The sequence below is a fragment of the Mastigoproctus giganteus genome, chromosome 6 (genome assembly GCF_048544385.1).
Source record: "Mastigoproctus giganteus isolate SK-2022 chromosome 6, ASM4854438v1, whole genome shotgun sequence".
NCBI classification, from domain to species: domain Eukaryota; kingdom Metazoa; phylum Arthropoda; class Arachnida; order Uropygi; family Thelyphonidae; genus Mastigoproctus; species Mastigoproctus giganteus.
In genome coordinates, this window is record NC_143580.1 from 3,634,683 (window position 1) to 3,653,159 (window position 18,477).

Consider the following 18,477-nt stretch of genomic DNA (forward strand, 5'->3'; position numbering starts at 1 on the left):
TGTCGTCCCTGAGTATAAACAGCAAATTTAATTTAGTTTGTCGCAAAGCAAAGGTATTGTGTCACATAACACTTCTATTGCATCAGACAGTAATTGCAAGGTATTACATCAGCCGTTTCTATAAACACGGCATTATTATCCTGTTTTGCGGTGGTGTAAGCATGGCTCCATATGCTCAATTGACATTAAGAAAAAAAGTGTAGCTGTTGCTCTGTCCCAGAAAGGGCTTTTTACACGTTTTATCTGATAAAATAGGCTGTCAACAGTATCCCAGGTGCTAAAATTTAAGCATGATGTGAAGAGAAGACCTAGATCAGGCCGTAAGAGAGTGACTACGCCTTCCCAATATCGATATTTGAAACTTCGTAATCGTCATGCATTTTCCATGCGTAATCGCATTTTCCAAAGACAGCTTTCGGAATGTGGTCTACATGCCTATCGACCCAAGAAGAAGAAACTTTTATCGACCCAACAAATGAGGAAGAAGCCACTTGCTTGGACTAAAACGTTTCATGGACAAAATAGCAATGGGATCTTTTCTGACGAATCGAAATTCAACCTGCAATGCTCGAATGTGAAGCGATATGTCAGAAGACGAAAATCGGAGGCATACCATCCTGACTGCATAACACCCACTGTAAAGTTCCCAGATGGTCTGGGGTTGCATAACAAGCAAAGGGGTGGGGCGAATTAAGTTTATTAACGGAACGGTGAATGCAGAAACCTACACTGCTATCTTGGAGGAGTGCCTGAAACCCGTTATTAGGGATCACCATAGAGACGTCCAAAACTGCATTTTTCAACAGGACTCAGCACCTTGCCACACAGCAAAATTGGTACGTGTTATGCTATTTAGATTTAATGATGAGTTTGTCTTCTTGTCTCACAAGCCTTAAAACATACTTAGATCAATGTTTTTCCTCGTTTTTCTCCCTCAAGTTGCCGTCATACCGCAGAAATGCTGGCATTACAGTGTTGGACTGGCCCGGATTTGAATAGTCCACATTTTAACCCTATTGAAAATTTCTGGTACATAATGTCTAAAATTGCTCAGAAGAAGCCAACAAGTAAGATTCAAGACAAGGCATTGATACCCCATATATTATGATTTTGAAGAAAATATATGAGATGCTACCTCCTTTATTAGACTAGAAAAAGGCAGTAGCAAATTTAAAATCGAGAAAGGAGTTCGAAAAGGGGACACAATATCTCCGAAGCTGTTTACTGCTGCCCTTGAGGAAGCTTTCAGAAGATTAGACTGGTCGCAGAAAGGAGTCAATGTGAACGGAGAGTACCTAAACCATTTACGATTTGCAGATGACATTGTGGTCATAAGCCACGATCCCAAAGAATTAGAGGAAAATCTTAATCACTTATGCACAGTTAGTAAGGATTTTGGACTAAAGATGAATATGGCTAAAACAAAAGTAATGATGAACAAGTATGCCATAGAAAGGGATATAATGATTGAAGGAGCAATAATTGAAAAGGTGGAGTCATATACTTATCTGGGACAAGTCATTAGCTGTAATAATGATAAATGGCTGGAAGTCAAGAGAAGAATAAATTTTGGATGGATAGCATTCAGGAAAATAGTCACATACGGAGGAACAATATCCCAACTTGTCTGAAACGTAAAATAATGAACCAATGTATACTCCCCACCATGACTTATGGAAGTGAAACTTGGGCACTCACCAAAAGAATGGAAGAGAAGCTGAAAACTACACAGCGAAGAATGGAACGAATTATATTGGGAATCAGACTGTTAGATAAGAAGAGAAACACATGGATTAGGCAGCAAACTCAAGTAAAGGACATTCTTATCAAAACTAAAGAACTAAAATGGTCTCGGGCAGGACACATAGCTGGAAGACATGATGACAGATAGACTAAGAAAATAACAGAATGGCACCCAAGAGGAGAAAACCTGGAAGACAACAACGGAGATGGACAGATGAAATTTATGAGTTTGTGGGTAGTAAATGGATGGCCATTGCACAAAACAGAAGCAACTGGAAAGTTGCTGGAGAGGCCTTCATCCTGCAGTGAATTGATAATGGCTGATGATGATGATGATATCCAGAAGTTGATTAACTTTATGCTAGATCGCTTCAAGGCTGCAATTGGTCGTAATTGGCTGTCATTGGTCGTAATTGGTCGCAATTACAAGGCTGTAATTGCAGCTCGAGGAGGAACAACAAAATATTCAAGACTTATTTTGCTGATTTTACTGATTTACAGTACATAACTATTAGGTTAACTTGTCATTTCAGTTCATACACGCAATTACAATAAAATGTATGTTTGGTTGTGATGATTGCCATTTGCATGATTTCTCATATTTCTATTAATTATGCATTTTACCCTTTGGGAAGATATTTATGGCAATTAGGTATAACAGGTGGAGTGTTTTTATTGGATTTCATTCAGAGAGATGTATATCCCATCTAACAAATGCATTTCGAACATTTCTGCAACCCACAATGCAGCGCAGAACACATTATTTGCAAAATTCACAAGTGATGCAGTTTTTTTTTTTTGTTCCCCACTATATATCTTAACTCTCAGCTTTGGACCAAGAAATTGCTGCTGGTGTCCCAGCTTTTTCTAAGTTGCTAGTGTATTTAAATAGAACACTATGAATATAATACTGTCTGATAAAGATAATAGTCAAGATGTTTCTTGTTTCTTTCTCAGTGTTTTGTAGAGGAATATGATGACCATAGGTACAAATGGCATCTCATTTCAGGTAGCTACAACTGAATTCATCAATGACAGCTGATTACACCACGGGTACAACTGACATCTGGTTTCAGCTAGCTACAACTGAATGCACAATATAACAGTCCTCGCAGATGGTTTTATTGCGTCATATCAGCTTCAGCGGAGGTTGAGGCTCACATGAAAATTTCTCAACCATCAGAAGTATGATTCTTTTTATGGTGCCCATACAAAATGCAATATCGCTCTAAGTTGCTTCTAGTGAGCAAAAACTGACACAGATTCTGATCCGTGCATACTGCATCCAGGATAAAAATAATAATAATTAAACAATATTAATTATCGCCCTAATATTAAATCAAAATTAAATTATCATCTCAATATCTAAAATTAATTAATATTAAATAATAATTTTACATCTTCACGCACCGATTTTTATATCCATTTCACTAGAAATTAAAAACGAATAGAAAGAGTGGATAATGCAATATTAGTAGACAATTTTATGTTAATTATCCACTCTTTCTGTTAATTTTTAATTTCTAGTGACAGGAATTAAAAACCGGTACCGGAGTGATAGATTAAAATTCAGATGATAATTTTAATTTCCACAGAATTAAATACAGACCGAAAGATGGCGCCACGTAGATGAAGATTACTTAACTGCAACTATGGTTACTAGATTCCAAAACATTTTGATTATGCCAATCTCATTAACACGAGTAACCACGTGATGTTTCTTTAAAAAATAATTATTTTTCACACTGAAAATGCTAAGTAGAAGCTTATTATACATATCAGTCTGCGTAAGTTTTGTTAATAATTGATAATTGCTTTCTGTACGTCTTTCAGCCTAAGAATGTATCCCCAATTCACAAAAAAGGATTCTATTTTTTAACTCCGTTTAATGTCTTTTATTTTTCTTTTTAATTCAGTTTATAACTGACAATTCGTCATCATGAAAGAAACAAATCTTCTCCCAAGTTCTACAGGGCGTCCGAAAAATCTGGAACCAGTGGTGTAAAAATATGTTTTTACAAACTGGAGTGCGTCGTTTGTTCGATGACACGTTTCCTCATCGATGGCTTGGGAGGAGAGGACCAGCAGAGTGGCCATCACGATCACCTGACCTTAACCCACTGGACTTTTCATTTTAGGGATTGGGAAAATCCGAGATCTCCGTCATCTTAGGGAGAGAATTACCAAGGCTTGTGCTGCTGTCGATCACAATATGCCGAGAGGAATCCAAACAAACATGATACACCGGCTTAGAAAATGCGTGGAGAGTCTGGGTGGACACGCTGAACAAATATTGTAAATGAGAGTAAGCATACGTAGTTTAAATCCCATTGGTTCCAGACTTTTCGGACACCGTGTGTTTGCCTTTCACAATAAGCATTACAAGCTTCGATGAATCATTCTTAAACCAACCACTACAAACAAAGACACTAACTGGAGACGTTCTTTCCCAACTGAGGAGGGAGAGAGATTAGCCATCACATTCAAGTTAGTAAACAAAATTTATTAGGACATATTCTCTTCATTTTCAAATAACAATTGTACACTTTAAAACACGTTAAAAATATTTTTTAACTAATATATGAAACAATCCCATTACAAAGTTTCAATAAAGAAATTATTGAAGATCAATTATATCTTATTGCGGGGGAAAATTCACAACTGCTGGAAGGAGAAAAAGAGTTCAGAATAAATCCATTGTACATTGATTACTGTGAGGAGAAGACGTACTAAGAGAGATCTTTGGACCAAGAATGAGTACCAATATTTGTGGTACCTTGGAAAGCAGAGAGTGGGAGCTGTGTTCAAGAACAGTAAAAAGGGAATGAAGAAAAAGCAGACAGTGGGAGGGTGGGGAGGGAATTCGACCACAGTTCTGTTGTCTCTGGGCGCCTGCATTAGAAGTTCTGTACCTATCTAGCTGCTGTCGTACAACCGTTTATTCATCTGGAATTTGGGACTGGTTGCAACACTTTTGCCCTGTCACAGGTCTGTCAAACACGTGGGTGCACCTCCATATATTGTAACTGGTTTCATCCCTACGACTAAAGAGTCAAAGGGCAAAATGTCCTCCATGTGTTGGTAGCCTTAAAGGCACCCAGCATCTCGCTATTGAGTCACAATATGTGGTGTTTGCGCGAAACCACAGCCGTCCAGTAAGAGAGAGGAGAGGTGTGGGAGGGGTGTTCTGCACTAAAAGCTTTTAAGATCAATATCTGGCTAGTATGATGGTTTCCATATGATTGATCTTTCCAATCGGAAAGATCATAAAGATAGTTTTTCTAGACCAGAGGTGAGCAAGAGTCGATCACAACTGACTGGGTGGTCGCCATGTTTAGAAATAAAAACGTATGTACTCATTAAAAAAACAACCCAAGCATCCAGCAAAACATAGAACAGTTTTTTAAAGCATTACAAAATTTGTTTGCGGTTTAATATTAAACACGATATCGGCGATCGAGTGTTATCTTCTAATGAACCCGTCTTGCAACAACATGGATTGCTGTGATTACACAAAGAGCCCATAGCACACGTCCAAAGGCAAACTGTTGCGTATCCCAAAGAACTAAGTATCCTTATTATAAATCTTATTGTTAAAAGTTATATTAAGATAGCGTGTTTTCTTTTATCCACTTCAGAAATTGGGTCACTCTGGTGTATACTCCAGGATAATCGGGTGAGGCACATCCATAGCCAAAGGAAACGATTCCGAACACGGTCCAAACACGGCCTTCTTTCCTCATCAGTGGGCCTCCAGAGTCACCCTGCAAAGACCATAGAAAAATCTTTTAATATATGCTCTCCAATAAAATATCGCTTCAACTAATTACTTTAAAATTAGCACTCCCCTTTCCGTGGAGTCTCTCTTGAAAGTTGCAGTCCTTCATGGTTGTTGTAGGGTTTTAGGCGATCAGCAACTAAGACCATGTTACGCCATAAGTATTATATGCCTGTATGTTGCGTGTACACGTTACTCTTCTTTACATTCAGCTTATTGCACCAACGATATAAAAATATTATACTCACGTATTTAAAAATAAAGTTATTATCCTACCTGGCAGGCATCTTTTCCTCCTTTTGCGAGTCCTGCACAGAGCTGGTGGTTTGTAATACCACGTGGTAACCGACCCAACGATTTCCTGCTGTAAGAACTGTTACATTCTTTATTTGAAACCACTGGAACTGTTACCTCTTGCAATACTTTGCTGCTCACGCCACCTGAATGAAAAGGAGAATTCACTGCACGTGATTAGTGTATCAGCAGTCACGGTTAGACAATTATAATCTCTATAAACAGGTCTCTCTCTCTCTCTCTCTCTCTCTCTCTCTCTCTCTCTCTCTCTCTCTCTCTCTCTCTCTCTAACAAGAATTTTCTGTTTGAGATCCATTTCATTTATACTGTTGTAGGGTTTTACACACATCAACAACTCAGGCCATTTTGCGCCGTATGAAATATTTTGTAATTGACTTTGTTCTGTGTTCGATTTGCTGTTTGCTGGACAAAAAAATCCAAGTCTCGGGATGGAACAAAGAAAAAAACATGCTGCCCTCGACTGAGACCTACTAAATTAGCGGCGTTTTGGGAAAAGGCCCATAAAAATTCCTCGCATCATCGATGGGATTCGAATTCAGGTCTTTTCCAGCCGGTGTGGGGAGGACGGTGATTTTATGAGATCGATTCTACCACTGTCACCGTGAGGGTTCCACCTATCTTAGGGAAAAGTAAAAACAGACAAACATCTAGATATGAAACCATGCATTGAGGTTTCCAAACTCTCCATCAGGCACACTGACTCCAGCGTTCCATCCGTGGTGGGGCAGCGTTCCATCCGCGGTATGGCAACTTCGTCAGTGTGAATATCTAATAAGTGACAGCCAGGCACAGGTCGTATCAGTACTTCCAAATAATCTGTAGTCATTCCCCATTCATACAATGATGTATTATTGAATTTCAAATCTGGCCTGGGAAGGTAAGGAAGAAGATTAAAGTCTTCAAGACTGTTACATAAGATTCTCAATTAAGGTGTCAGCACAGAAAAGGAACAGCGCACTGTAAACCCACATGCCTACAGGCCAATTCGCTTTCAAAATGGTCGGAGTTTAGGAAAGAACCGCCCCCACCATTCGAGATATGCTTCTTGCAGAACAATTTACCAACCCACATCTTCCTAGCACCCGAATGTAGCACAGTGTATATAAGCATAATCCTTCCCACTGCGGGTAGAAAAAGGGCCGGTTTGGAACACCGCCGATGATACAACAGATTTTCATGTCCTCTTTCCCATAACGTCGTTGAGTTATTGGTCTCAAGCGATGGATGCATGGGTTTTCTCCCGGAAAAACAGAAGTTTCCGGGAAAAAAAACACCTTTCTTCTGTCAAGCAAACAGGAGAATCGACAACAGAAAGAAAGTTACTTTAAAGTCACAGTAGAATGTGTAACTTCCTCCTGCAAATAAGATATTTGTAAAAGATATGTACTGTATTATCCTAAAATCCTTTATTTTTCCTTAAGGAAAAGAATTATCTTTTCGTGAATGCTGTAAATAAAAATATAAAATAAAATAATTCGATCTGCTAACATTACATCTCTCTCTCTGTCTCTCTCTCTCTGAATGTGTTGAGGGAAGGAATAAACTATCAACTTGCGACACCTACCAAAACTGTCGACTCCCCAACCTATAACCATCATATCACTGCCTGCGAAGTTCTTCTTAGCCATCTGGGGGGTCGGCAGACAAATGGGCTTGATCCTCTCAGTGTAGTGGACTTCGTTTTTCAGGCGGATAACAGCAATGTCGTAATAGTCTCGCCTGTGGTTGTACCTTTCGTGAAGTTTTATGCGGTCGACGTCATAAGCCGTACCGTTTTGCCGAGTGTGGATTTCTAAACGAACCACGAAGTGAGAAGGAGTCCTGAAAAGGAAAAAAATACCAATTATTAAATATCCACCTACAAGGAAAGAAGATAAAAATCCAGCAGTTATGCGATTGATTTCCACTTCAGGTTTCCAAGTGGTTTCCATCTGCAACGATGAAATTTGAAAATACGAGGTGTGGCATTAAAATTGCCGACTAGTGCAACAAAAAGAAGAGCAAGTGAAGGAGCTGAAAATTGGTTTATTTTTATTTAAAGTAATCACCACCTGATTGAATGACCTTATTACACCGTCCTAAAAGTTTCTGAAAAGAATTAGCGAAGGCATCCAAATAGATTATTTTCAATTCGGCGGTTACGTTTTTCTTGATGTCCTCAAAATCCTGAAATCTCTTTCCTTTGAGGGAATTTGTCCCTTGGAGAAGAGGAAGAAGTCCGCTGGTGTTAGATCAGGCGAATAGGTCAGAATTCCGTATTTCGTCAGAAATGTCTTCGCAACAAGCGCGGAATGGTGGGGAGGCATTGTTATGCAACAAGAACCAGCTGCTTTTCTCACCAAATCGCTGGCTCACCAGGAAAATACATTTCAATAGTCTTTAAAGCGCTTGCACATAGAACGCAGCATTGACTCTCTCTCCCCTTGAGGTATAAATTCCGTGTGAATAACGCCCTACTTGTCGAAAACGAGTCATTCCCTTGATCTTGGACTTCTGCGAACGAATCTCTTTGGGGCTTGGTGATGATTTTGAAGTTCACTTTATGCTCCGACGCTTCGTCTTTGGGTCATATTGAAAAACTTAACCCTCATTTCATATTGAAAAACTTAACCTGACCATATAGTCGAGGAAATATAGTTATCTCGTAGTCTGGATGAAATCTTCGCGTGATGAGTCTCTTCATTGCTTCTGCTCATCCGTGTGACAGCGGTATAAATTTTGCAGAGACCTTCCTTCTCCCTAAATCTTCGTGCAGAATTCGACGAATCGAGTCCTTCATATCAACTCATCAGCCATCATTCTGAGGATCAAACGACGATCTCCTACCACAGTTTTAGAAATTTTGTGGACGAGTTTACGGACTCCCACTTCTTAGGTCATCGAAAACATCCTATGCGATGACCTAAGAAGTGACATGATGATGACCTAATTGTCGGCTTTGAATCTCTTATAACTATTCAAAAACGATTTAACGTTTCACCCTCATAAACAGTTTTCAACTTTTCATACGTTTCAGTTGCAGGTTTTTCCCAGTTTAAATTTAGCGAAATTTGGCATTTTCTCGTTGCTCCATTGCAAAATCATTACCCAGAAAGTTAATGCCACTAACAAAACTGGTTGTTACTTGCAACCTACTAGACAATCTCTGTACCACCATCTGTTAGAGGAATCTAGAACTACAGCATACTACTTCCGTTTATTTTCAAACTCATCGAACATGACTCATCCGGGAACCATTGTCACATCTAGCATACATTTATGTCAGATCATGGACCAGAGTACTAAATCAGATCTCATCACAAAATGAAACAGCGAACTGATGTGGAAAGCAAAGCGACAATGGATGCATTACCCCCTTTCTCGAAACTAAATGAGGGCATCAACGAACGTCTACTTTGTGATAGGGAGTGTTTTCAAGTATGGCTGCCTCTAAACAATTGCCACAATACAGGCGAAATAGACTTGTTTAGATTGTCACAATGGAAAAAAAAACAAAAAAACTGACATATTAGGACCACCCGAGACCTAATTCATCTGCCCACGTGAATTAAATCGATAAATTGGGTGTGTTCTCTGGTCTGTTTTGCCGTTCTAGCCTGTCTCTCGAGTTGTCCAGGGTGCTGCAGTGATATTTTCTCAATCTCTTTCTTTTAACTGTCGATATGCTCTGGGGTGATCATGTTTTACGTGAAATTAATATCACCAGGGAAAACTTAAAGGAAGCTATTAACTCGCTCCCCAGTAAAGCAACGATCGGGCCGGACCAGTTCCCGCTATTCATGGTAAAAATATGTAGTGCTTTACATAATAGACCCGCTCCACCAACGAATACTTAATGAGGAGGTTATCCCAACGAAAACATAGAAGAGATATTACGTAAAACCAGTTCCAAAAATAAACAATCCTAAAACCAGTAAAGATTTCAGGCCCATTTCAATCGGATGCTCTTTGCAAAAAACATTTGAGAAAGCAATCCTGAACACCGTCAATCTGCACTGCTTTGGAGACAGGCTAGAATATTTACATTCTGTGCTTCCTCGAAGGTCGACTATTACAAATTTAATGGAGACGCTACTCCGAATACAGCTAGCTTTAAATAATAAACAACAGTTGGACATCGTTTTCCTGGATGTAGCAGCAGCCTTCGACAACGTCTCAATCCCAGCTATAACAGTAATCCTCAAGGAGTATTTCCTCATTTCAGGAAGCACTTTAAGCATTCTGACTAACACCTTTCAAGATAGACAAATTATCACAATAAACGGGAAACAAACAGCAACTTACTGTATCTCCACGGGAGTACCCCAAGGGGGCGTATTATCCACTACCTTCTTTGAAATATCACTAGCCCCATTTTTTAGCTCAAAACTGTGAACAGTTCATTACATACGCAGACGATTTGAAATATTTTGTTATCTCTAAAGAACAAGAAACTGCATTTCATATATCCAAGGAAGCAACAAGACCATCAGGAAACTAGAAGAATATCTACACTACATTGGACTGAAACTTAATGAAAAGAAAACTGCCCAAATGACCTTCACCGAAAAGTAGAAAAACGATCTTTGCGAACAATACCAGAGTCCAAAAATCCCCCGAAGATGTCGACGTTGGCCTTAAGTAGGATGAAGGATTAAACTTCATACCTCACTTCGAACACATTAGGAAAAAGACATACGCAGCCCTCTGGAACACTAGACAAGAACTCGCCGGTCTCCAAAGCCTTCATCTTATGATTCAATACATCCTTGAATGCGTTACACCGATTCCGTTGTACGCATCGACTCGGGGGTCATCGGCCCCCGAGAACAACATCAAGGCATTCTTAGGAGTAGAATACTGGCTCCTGAGATGGCTAAACAAGATCGCCGGGAAACCGTTTACCATCTGAAGAGCGGTCTTGTTTGCCAATCTGGACATCACACACTGGAAGCATACTGTCATTACTAAAATATATTGACTTTGGCAAAGCTATTAACAGAGAGAGAGAGAGAGAGAGAGAGAGAGAGAGAGAGAGAGAGAGAATAGATGCGCCGAAAGTGGGAAACGTGATCACTCGCCCTCGGATGATACGACCGAGAACAAATAGGGAAGAATGAAGTCTCAAGTGCGAATTGACTCAGTTGGACTCTCTGGGAAGATTCTTCCCAGCAAATACTCTTTGGTTCTTTAATAATTTAAACGTAGATCCAGAGAAAATAAGTACACACAAAATGTACAGGACAGAAATCTTTGGTAATATGTACCGGCAGGTACAAATATAATAAGAACACTAATTTAATAATAATATTTAGCTTTCATCAATTATTTAGTAATTAATTAAAACTATTTAATAATTAAGTTATTAACCATATGCTCTGTGTTTTTTCATCTCCAAATTTTGTAAATAAGTTCATGTAAATACATTTATAAGTGCTGAAATAATGTAACCGCACCCTCTAGCCAAATGCTGTTAATGGGGTGTCTCGAAAGGGAAATAAAATGGTATTCTCTATGGACATGTCCACAATGCAACAACCTACAACAACCTACTATGTTGCTATCTACCCGTCATTTGACTTTGCAAGGTGAAGTGTTCCAATACATGTTGGACAGTGAGTATCATTTTTAAATATTTGCTGAGTTCTTTGGGGATGGTACACGCTGAATACTCAACGAACACAACACGATACAACATCGGTCACCTGCATTCATATGATATGCAAATTGATTTGTCGTAGTATAGACCAATCGATTGTCATTTGTAGTACACACCACTCACCTGCTAGACTGGAAACAGTGGGCGGCCGTCAGGATATACTTCGGAGTGATGAGAACACCACCACATTCTATGCGATTTCTTCCTGCCCTCATGATGGCGGCCTGAAATGGAAAAAATAATATGATAATAATAGAATTCACAATCTTGCAAATTAAACAACGGTGTAGTGACAGTGAACAGTAATAAAATACAATTGGATGGGTTGGGAGTGAACTGAGGGCCCGTTCTAATCTACCTCACTCAGTGACCCTTGGTGAAACTTCCCAAATTTCCAGATGGAAAAGAGATTAGAATAGTGTGTATATATATACGTATACCTGTCTCACAGTGGCACCAGGACAATTCGTCCATCTCTTCCAATTGTCATGAAGACAAAAAAAAAAAAAAAAATCAGATGCCAGCAATCCCGCTCATCAATTGCAATGTACAATTAATAGCCAGCATGCAGTTGGCAATTGAGAATAGTGTGCACAAAAAAAATTCAGTTATGCACCATATAATACTTCCCACTTCAAACGCAATAATCCGTTTTGTAAACATACAAAACGGATTATTTCGTACCAAAAAGCTGACGCCAGTATCGCGTGCAATTTAGCAGCCTGCGTCCACCTTGCTGAAGTAGCCAAACCGGTATGCCACAGGAAAAAGGACTCTGGCATGCTGGAGAGAGGAGAGGCAGGAAAGCGAGCTTGTCGCTGCGATCGCCTCAAAGTATCCGATGTGTCAAGAATGTATGAAGGGAACCAGCTGCTTGAATGTTTTGTGTTGGAAAGCATTGGAGGACTGCAGTCTGATCGGTGATAGATAGTGTGCCAGATGTTGCTCAATATTCATCGAAGAGTTGACCACAGATCCAGGGGAATATTTCAAGTTATTGAGACTGTCAGTAGACCAAGGGCAAAGACCTGATCGCAATTCTCCATCCTGTTTGCATTTAAACAAATAACCATCGTGTTTATATTTAAACTAAAAAGGAGACATACCATCCATGGCCAGGAGTAAGGGACTGCTTCTACGCCGCCGACTATGAACCTTCTGCCATTGCTACCTGAAGAGAAGAAAGTAAAATCATCGATCAAACTTTGTAAACATCAACTGATTTTGATGAGCACATATATAAAGATTCATATCCCAACCCTCCCCTCCCCGACATTGACTTACAACTTAGGAAAACAATGGCCTCCAAGGAAATCCTTGGAGTGCAACAACAGGGGTTGCTTAAAGTTTAAAAAGATCGAATAAAAAAGCTACAGCTTATCAAAACTCACTCACTAGAAGGAGTTTCTACATAGCTCAGATCGTGCAGAGGAACGCGGATCCGAATGAGCAAGATAAGAAATATTACGTGGTTCCAAGGGCAGGGATACAGGTGAGCGTGCTTGTTTCAAAAATCTTCGAATCTAGACTTATTAAAATCTAAATATATTGTCAAAATTATTTCTGTGTATGTAACCATCTTTTGTGTAGTCGTAGGTAGCACAGTTGGTATAATCACCGTCTTTCCCACATTGGATGGAAAAGACATGGTTCGAATCCGGTCAGTATAACTTCCAAAAATTTCTCTGGTCAGTTTGCTTTTTAGCTAGACTCAAAACCACAGTTTCAGGGAGAAAAATGCTTATTATCCACGCCTGAGATCCATTTCGCATCCACAGACTGAAAAGATCCCTTAAATTTCACCCTGGATAAATTCTATTAGCTCCTCCTTCGTTTTTCATATCCAATTGTGACAATTTCTCCTACAATCTATTTTAGTGATCGCACAATGACGTAGTTCTTGGTACTTATAAGCTTATAACCTTATAAGAATGTTCACATACAGTGGTGTGCAAAACGTATGGACCAATCAGGTTTTCACCTGTAGCTTCTCATAGGAGTGGCCTGGTTATGGGAAAAACATATCAAAGGAACCTCGTGAGGTACAGAAATGATGAAGGAAACAACACCGACACAACAACGGAAACAAAACGGTACAGAGGGACTTTATTCAAAAATGGCAACATAGCACTGACTGCCATGATACAGATGCATCATTGCCAAAGATGGAACTAAGGGAAGAGGTCGTCTTCAGTAGGAGATATGGCTACCCTTAATGTCGATGGAGGCTTTGCACCGCCTGTCTATACATAGAACAATGTTGTTGATAAGTTCTTGTCCATTCCTCTGTCATTGTCCACTCCTCTGTCAGCGCCATCTTCAGCTGGTGAACATTTTCTGGTGGGTGTGAACGTGCCGCTAGGCGTCTCCCCAGAGTGTTCCATATATGTTCGATGGGATGTAGATCGGTGGAACGGGAGGCCAATCCATACGAACAATGTCCTCACTTTTCAAAAGCATATTAACAGCTGCAGTGCAATGGGGTGTGGCATTGTCATCCATAAACACGAACTTGGGGCCAATGGCACCTCGGAACAGACGCACATGAGGAAGGATTACCTCAGTACAGTAGCGTGCACCGGTTACAGTACTGCCTTCCAGTATCTGGAGTTGTGTACGTCCATCCAAGATAATGCCTCTCCCGAAACAAGAACACCTCGACCGCCATATCGATCCCTTTCAGTGATGTTTGCGGGGTGATACCGTGTGCCAACCTCTCGCCAGATTAGCTGACATCCAGAATCGCTGCTAAGACTGAATCCACTCTCATCAGTAAAGAATACCTTACCCCATTGTGCTGCTGTCCAATCGTTGTGTTCGATGCACCACTGTACACGGTGTCTCCGATGGGCAGGTGTTAAAGGGACACAGCGTACTTGCCGTCGGGCAAACAGTCCACATTTGTGGAGTCGCCTGGCAGCAGTAAATCGCGATATCCTGCGTCCAGCTAGTTTGCAATGGTGTCGATCCCTCTTGGCCTGTAGGAGTATTAGCGATCATCATTGGGCGTTGTTTTTCGTGGACGACTACCACTGGTCCTTCGAACAGCTGTACCTGTCGTTCTGAAAGCCGACCACGCACGTGAGGCGGTTCTATGGGCGATACTGAACTCTGCAGCCACACTCCTCGCACTTTGACCCTCCTTGAGCTTCCCAATTATTCAACCCCGGGTAAAGTGATTCAGAAGTTTTTTTACTGGCCATTTCGTTGTTTGCAGCAGTGTATGAATCGTACCAATGGAACGTCTGTAACAATCGTGCTCACCATTCGGTAATTTGCACATAATTGCTGAACTCGTGTTTTTATCTGTTTATGTGAGCCCTCATCACGATTCAAATCTTCTCTCTTACAGTTCACCTATGACAGCATTAAACAGATTTTTTTAAGATGGAGCTAGGCCCCTTGTAATTGTTGTATATGCGGCTGCCATATGATTTCCTAGGGTTACTCACGTCACAGTGAAGGCCAAACTCTTATCATTGCAGAGAAAGATGATACTGGCAACATACAGATGCTGCAGAACAACATCAACTAAAGCATTACAAGTGATCTCAGGTTGTATCCCGATTGACCTTTATGTGGCATACCGAGGTATGATTTCTAACTGAAAGAAAGGTTTGGCAACTCAAATCCTCGACATTGCAAGTAATCCGGCCACGGACATTCGGAAGGAAAAAATTAATCTTTGGACAAAATTCACTGAGAAGTGGAAATACAGATGGCAATCCAGTGAAACAGGACTCACTACCAGGGAGTTCATTGAAGATGCAACATTTGCTGTAAATAAGAAAGTTATGGGATGGTTTTATCCTTCAATGACAACGTCATATTTAATAACTGGACATGGTTCACTGCGGGATAAATTGTGTAAATTGGGACTTGAACCTGACCCTTTGTGTTTTTGTGGGGCAGTAGAAGATTGGAGGCATGTTCTGCTTTACTGCCCGGCTTATGACTACTTTAGACAAGAACTATTTAACAGCACTCAACCTATTAGGACTGAAAACCTCGATATTTTGATTCAAGATGCCAAGAACTTTGCAGCATTCCAATAATTTTCTGACAAGGTGTTTAAAAGAAGACGCACCTTGCTTACTAATTGAAAGCAGACTGATGTAGTCATGAAATTATATTTCTACCTTACAACTGTTAACTTAAATTAGTAATAATATAGTATGTATGAAATGGTATTAAATATACATATTTTTTTTATACATAGAATTTAATTTTCTTTGTTTCTTTTTTGTTTATTATTATTATTTTTTTTTTCTATTTAATTATTTATTTTCTTTTATTTTTTTGTCCTCTCGGGATGGGCAGCCTGAGGGATCATGTCCTTTGATATTGCACTCCTGCACAAATTGGTGCAGCAGCACTAGATAATAGAAACAGACACAACAACTCATGCTTAGAAAGGGGCAGTGATTGACAGGGTTTTGATCGCTGTAGAGTGGTGTAAACGCAGTTACTCTCTCTCTCTCTCTCTCTCTCTCTCTCTCTCTCTCTCTCTCTCTCTCTCTCTCTCTCTCAACACAGATTTTCCAAGGTGGAGTTCGACTAAACGTGTAGATGCCACCCAAAACAAGTACATCCGCATCCGCAGGCCCCTTGTAATGAGGGGCCCTAAGCTGTAACTTGTTTGTGCTTATATGTAAATCCGGCCCTGCAAATAAGCACAAACATTGTACGCCATATGCAGAAAACGTAAGTAGAGTAGTAAAGACGTACCTTTTGCAACGACTAAGGTAGCCATCGAAGTACTGGCAAGAAAGGAAATCGATACAACCCACGAGACCCATCTTCTGTCTTTCTGCAAAAAAAAGTTAATAAATGGGTATTTAATATTAGCTTCGACAATAAAAATCTAAAACATAAATAATACTTAAGAAATATTTAAGAACTTTCTAGAACATTCAAGAATATTCCTGAAAGGTGAAAAAGACTCCTGAATGCAGTAAAATATTGTACAAGGTACTTGAAGGTTGTAGATGATTCTAGAATATTCTAGAAAGTGGAAGTATTATTTAAATATTACAGAGGAATGCAGATGAGTGTAGAGTGTTTTTCAATAATATAAATTGAGGAGTAGGAGCTGTAACTTCTACAATCGAACACCCGTCATTCAGAAAGAGTGTTTGGTAAAAGTTTTGTGTCTTTCGAGATAAACATGGCCAGAAATAAGGAACTGAGTGTTGAAAATGGAAGCGCTATTGTAATTCTGTACGAGGGTGTATCAAAAAGTTCGTACCCTTATCTAGAAATGATAGCCCTGGAAAAGTGAAACTTCACAGGAACTTTAATCCTTTTCTATGTACTCTCCATGTATAGTGACATTTCTCCCATCTATGGATCAGTTATTGATCATAGAAGTCCACACTCTTTGTCTGAAACCTCGATTCCACTTCATTGATGACTTCCTGAGACAAAATTCGCTTGCCTACATCACTGTAAAACTTCGTCTTAAACAAGCATGACTTCATGTTCGTCCTGACGGCTTATTTAAACCAGATTAAATAAGCGGTTCAAAACCCTTATTTAAAGCGGAAAATCGAAAGGATTGGTTGACGCAGGCTCAAAGCCATCAATATTGGACAATTGAGGAGTGGAAAAATGCACTGTGGATAGAGAAACAAATTTGAAATTTTTGGATCCAACTATAGAGTTTATGCGAGACGATCAACTGAAGAAAAAATGGTGCCACGTTGTTGAATGCCCTACAGTCAAGCACAGTGGGGGTTTCACCACAATCATGGCTACAAAAACATTCTTGAACATAATAGTCTCTGGACTTCGACTTTGTGGAAGAAATTTTACATTATAACAACACAATGATCCGAAGCACAGCTCTTGAACTGAGCAACTAAACAACAAGAGAGGTTATTGCAAATTATGTTGTGTCAACCCAAAACAGCCTGATTTAATCCCAGTACAGCTATTTTGAAATCATCTAGAGTCTAAAGAGTCTAGATCTCTAGATCTTTAAAGATCTAAAGATCTAGATTCTAGACCGTCAAGTCCGTGAAGTCTACGCATCTTCATAAAATTTATGGGAAACCTTGCAGATCGCTTGGAGTAATGTTAGAGAAGACATCATAAATTTAATCTCCAAGTTACCACATCTGTGTAAGGTAGTGATAAAATCTGGTGGAAGACATTTTGATGAAAGATCAGTGTAGTTGTTAATACGAAAAGGCATCTACAATGTAAATTGTTGCCGTTTTGTAATGCGGTGCCATTGTCGTCAGTTATATACCCCAACAGCAAAGCAAGTTATAATTTTCTTGGAAACAATCAAACTAGAAGAAATAACCCAAACAAGAGCAGATTGAGAGTTACGAGTTACGTAAACAAATAAATAAATAAATTGCCAAAATTGTCACGCTCAAAAACAGTCAAAGTTGTCATGCGTTTCCTAGTCGGTTCACCTGTTCTGTTCAGTTTTTGGGATGAAAAATCTTTGCTCTTCTCGCCTGAAACCGTTCTCAGCCACGGTAGTAAGACCTTTTCCATCCGGCGTGGGGGAGATGGTGACGATACCACTGTGCTACACGCGCAAACATAGAGAGGAGGGGATAGGAGTAATACACCTCAGGATGTGCCGAACAACAACGCTGTCTAATGTACACCAACGAGCTCCTGACGCACTGCCCAAAGAGTCGCGCACGTCTTCTACCACATCCTGAAAAAGTGAGGCTGAAAGGTGAGTCCAACATCCCAGGTAAGGCCAAGTGCAGTATGGGGGTCACCTTTTGCACAGGTTCTCCACTAACAAAGATTTGGATATCATTTTTAACTGTCTTTTTGGTTATCTGTAGTTGCACTGATTTGAAAGAGGTCTTTTGCAGCCCAATTGTGGCAAGATAATTTCCCCAGGTCAATATCTGCCTAGAAGATTGTTGGTTGATATCATGAATCTGATGAGGATAATCAGAGCTCACGAAGAACTTCAAATCGCCGGCGTAAGAGACAAATATAGGATTCTGAGCAAGGAAAGGCTCCAAAG

The 18,477-nt window shown here is 39.9% G+C and overlaps 1 protein-coding gene across 1 annotated transcript; it reads right to left on the minus strand.

Annotated features, from left to right (window-relative positions):
• Window positions 1-5,348: 5,348 nt before the first annotated feature.
• LOC150083826 (clotting factor G beta subunit-like) lies at window positions 5,349-16,227 on the minus strand. The gene is made up of 6 exons (XM_090375388.1): window positions 16,203-16,227; window positions 12,581-12,645; window positions 11,598-11,698; window positions 7,401-7,657; window positions 5,798-5,961; window positions 5,349-5,507 (listed from the first exon to the last, which is right to left on the minus strand). The coding sequence occupies exons 1-6, from the start codon at window positions 16,225-16,227 to the stop codon at window positions 5,349-5,351; spliced, it is 771 nt and encodes a 256-aa protein (XP_090231514.1).
• Between the last annotated feature and the right edge of the window lie 2,250 nt (window positions 16,228-18,477).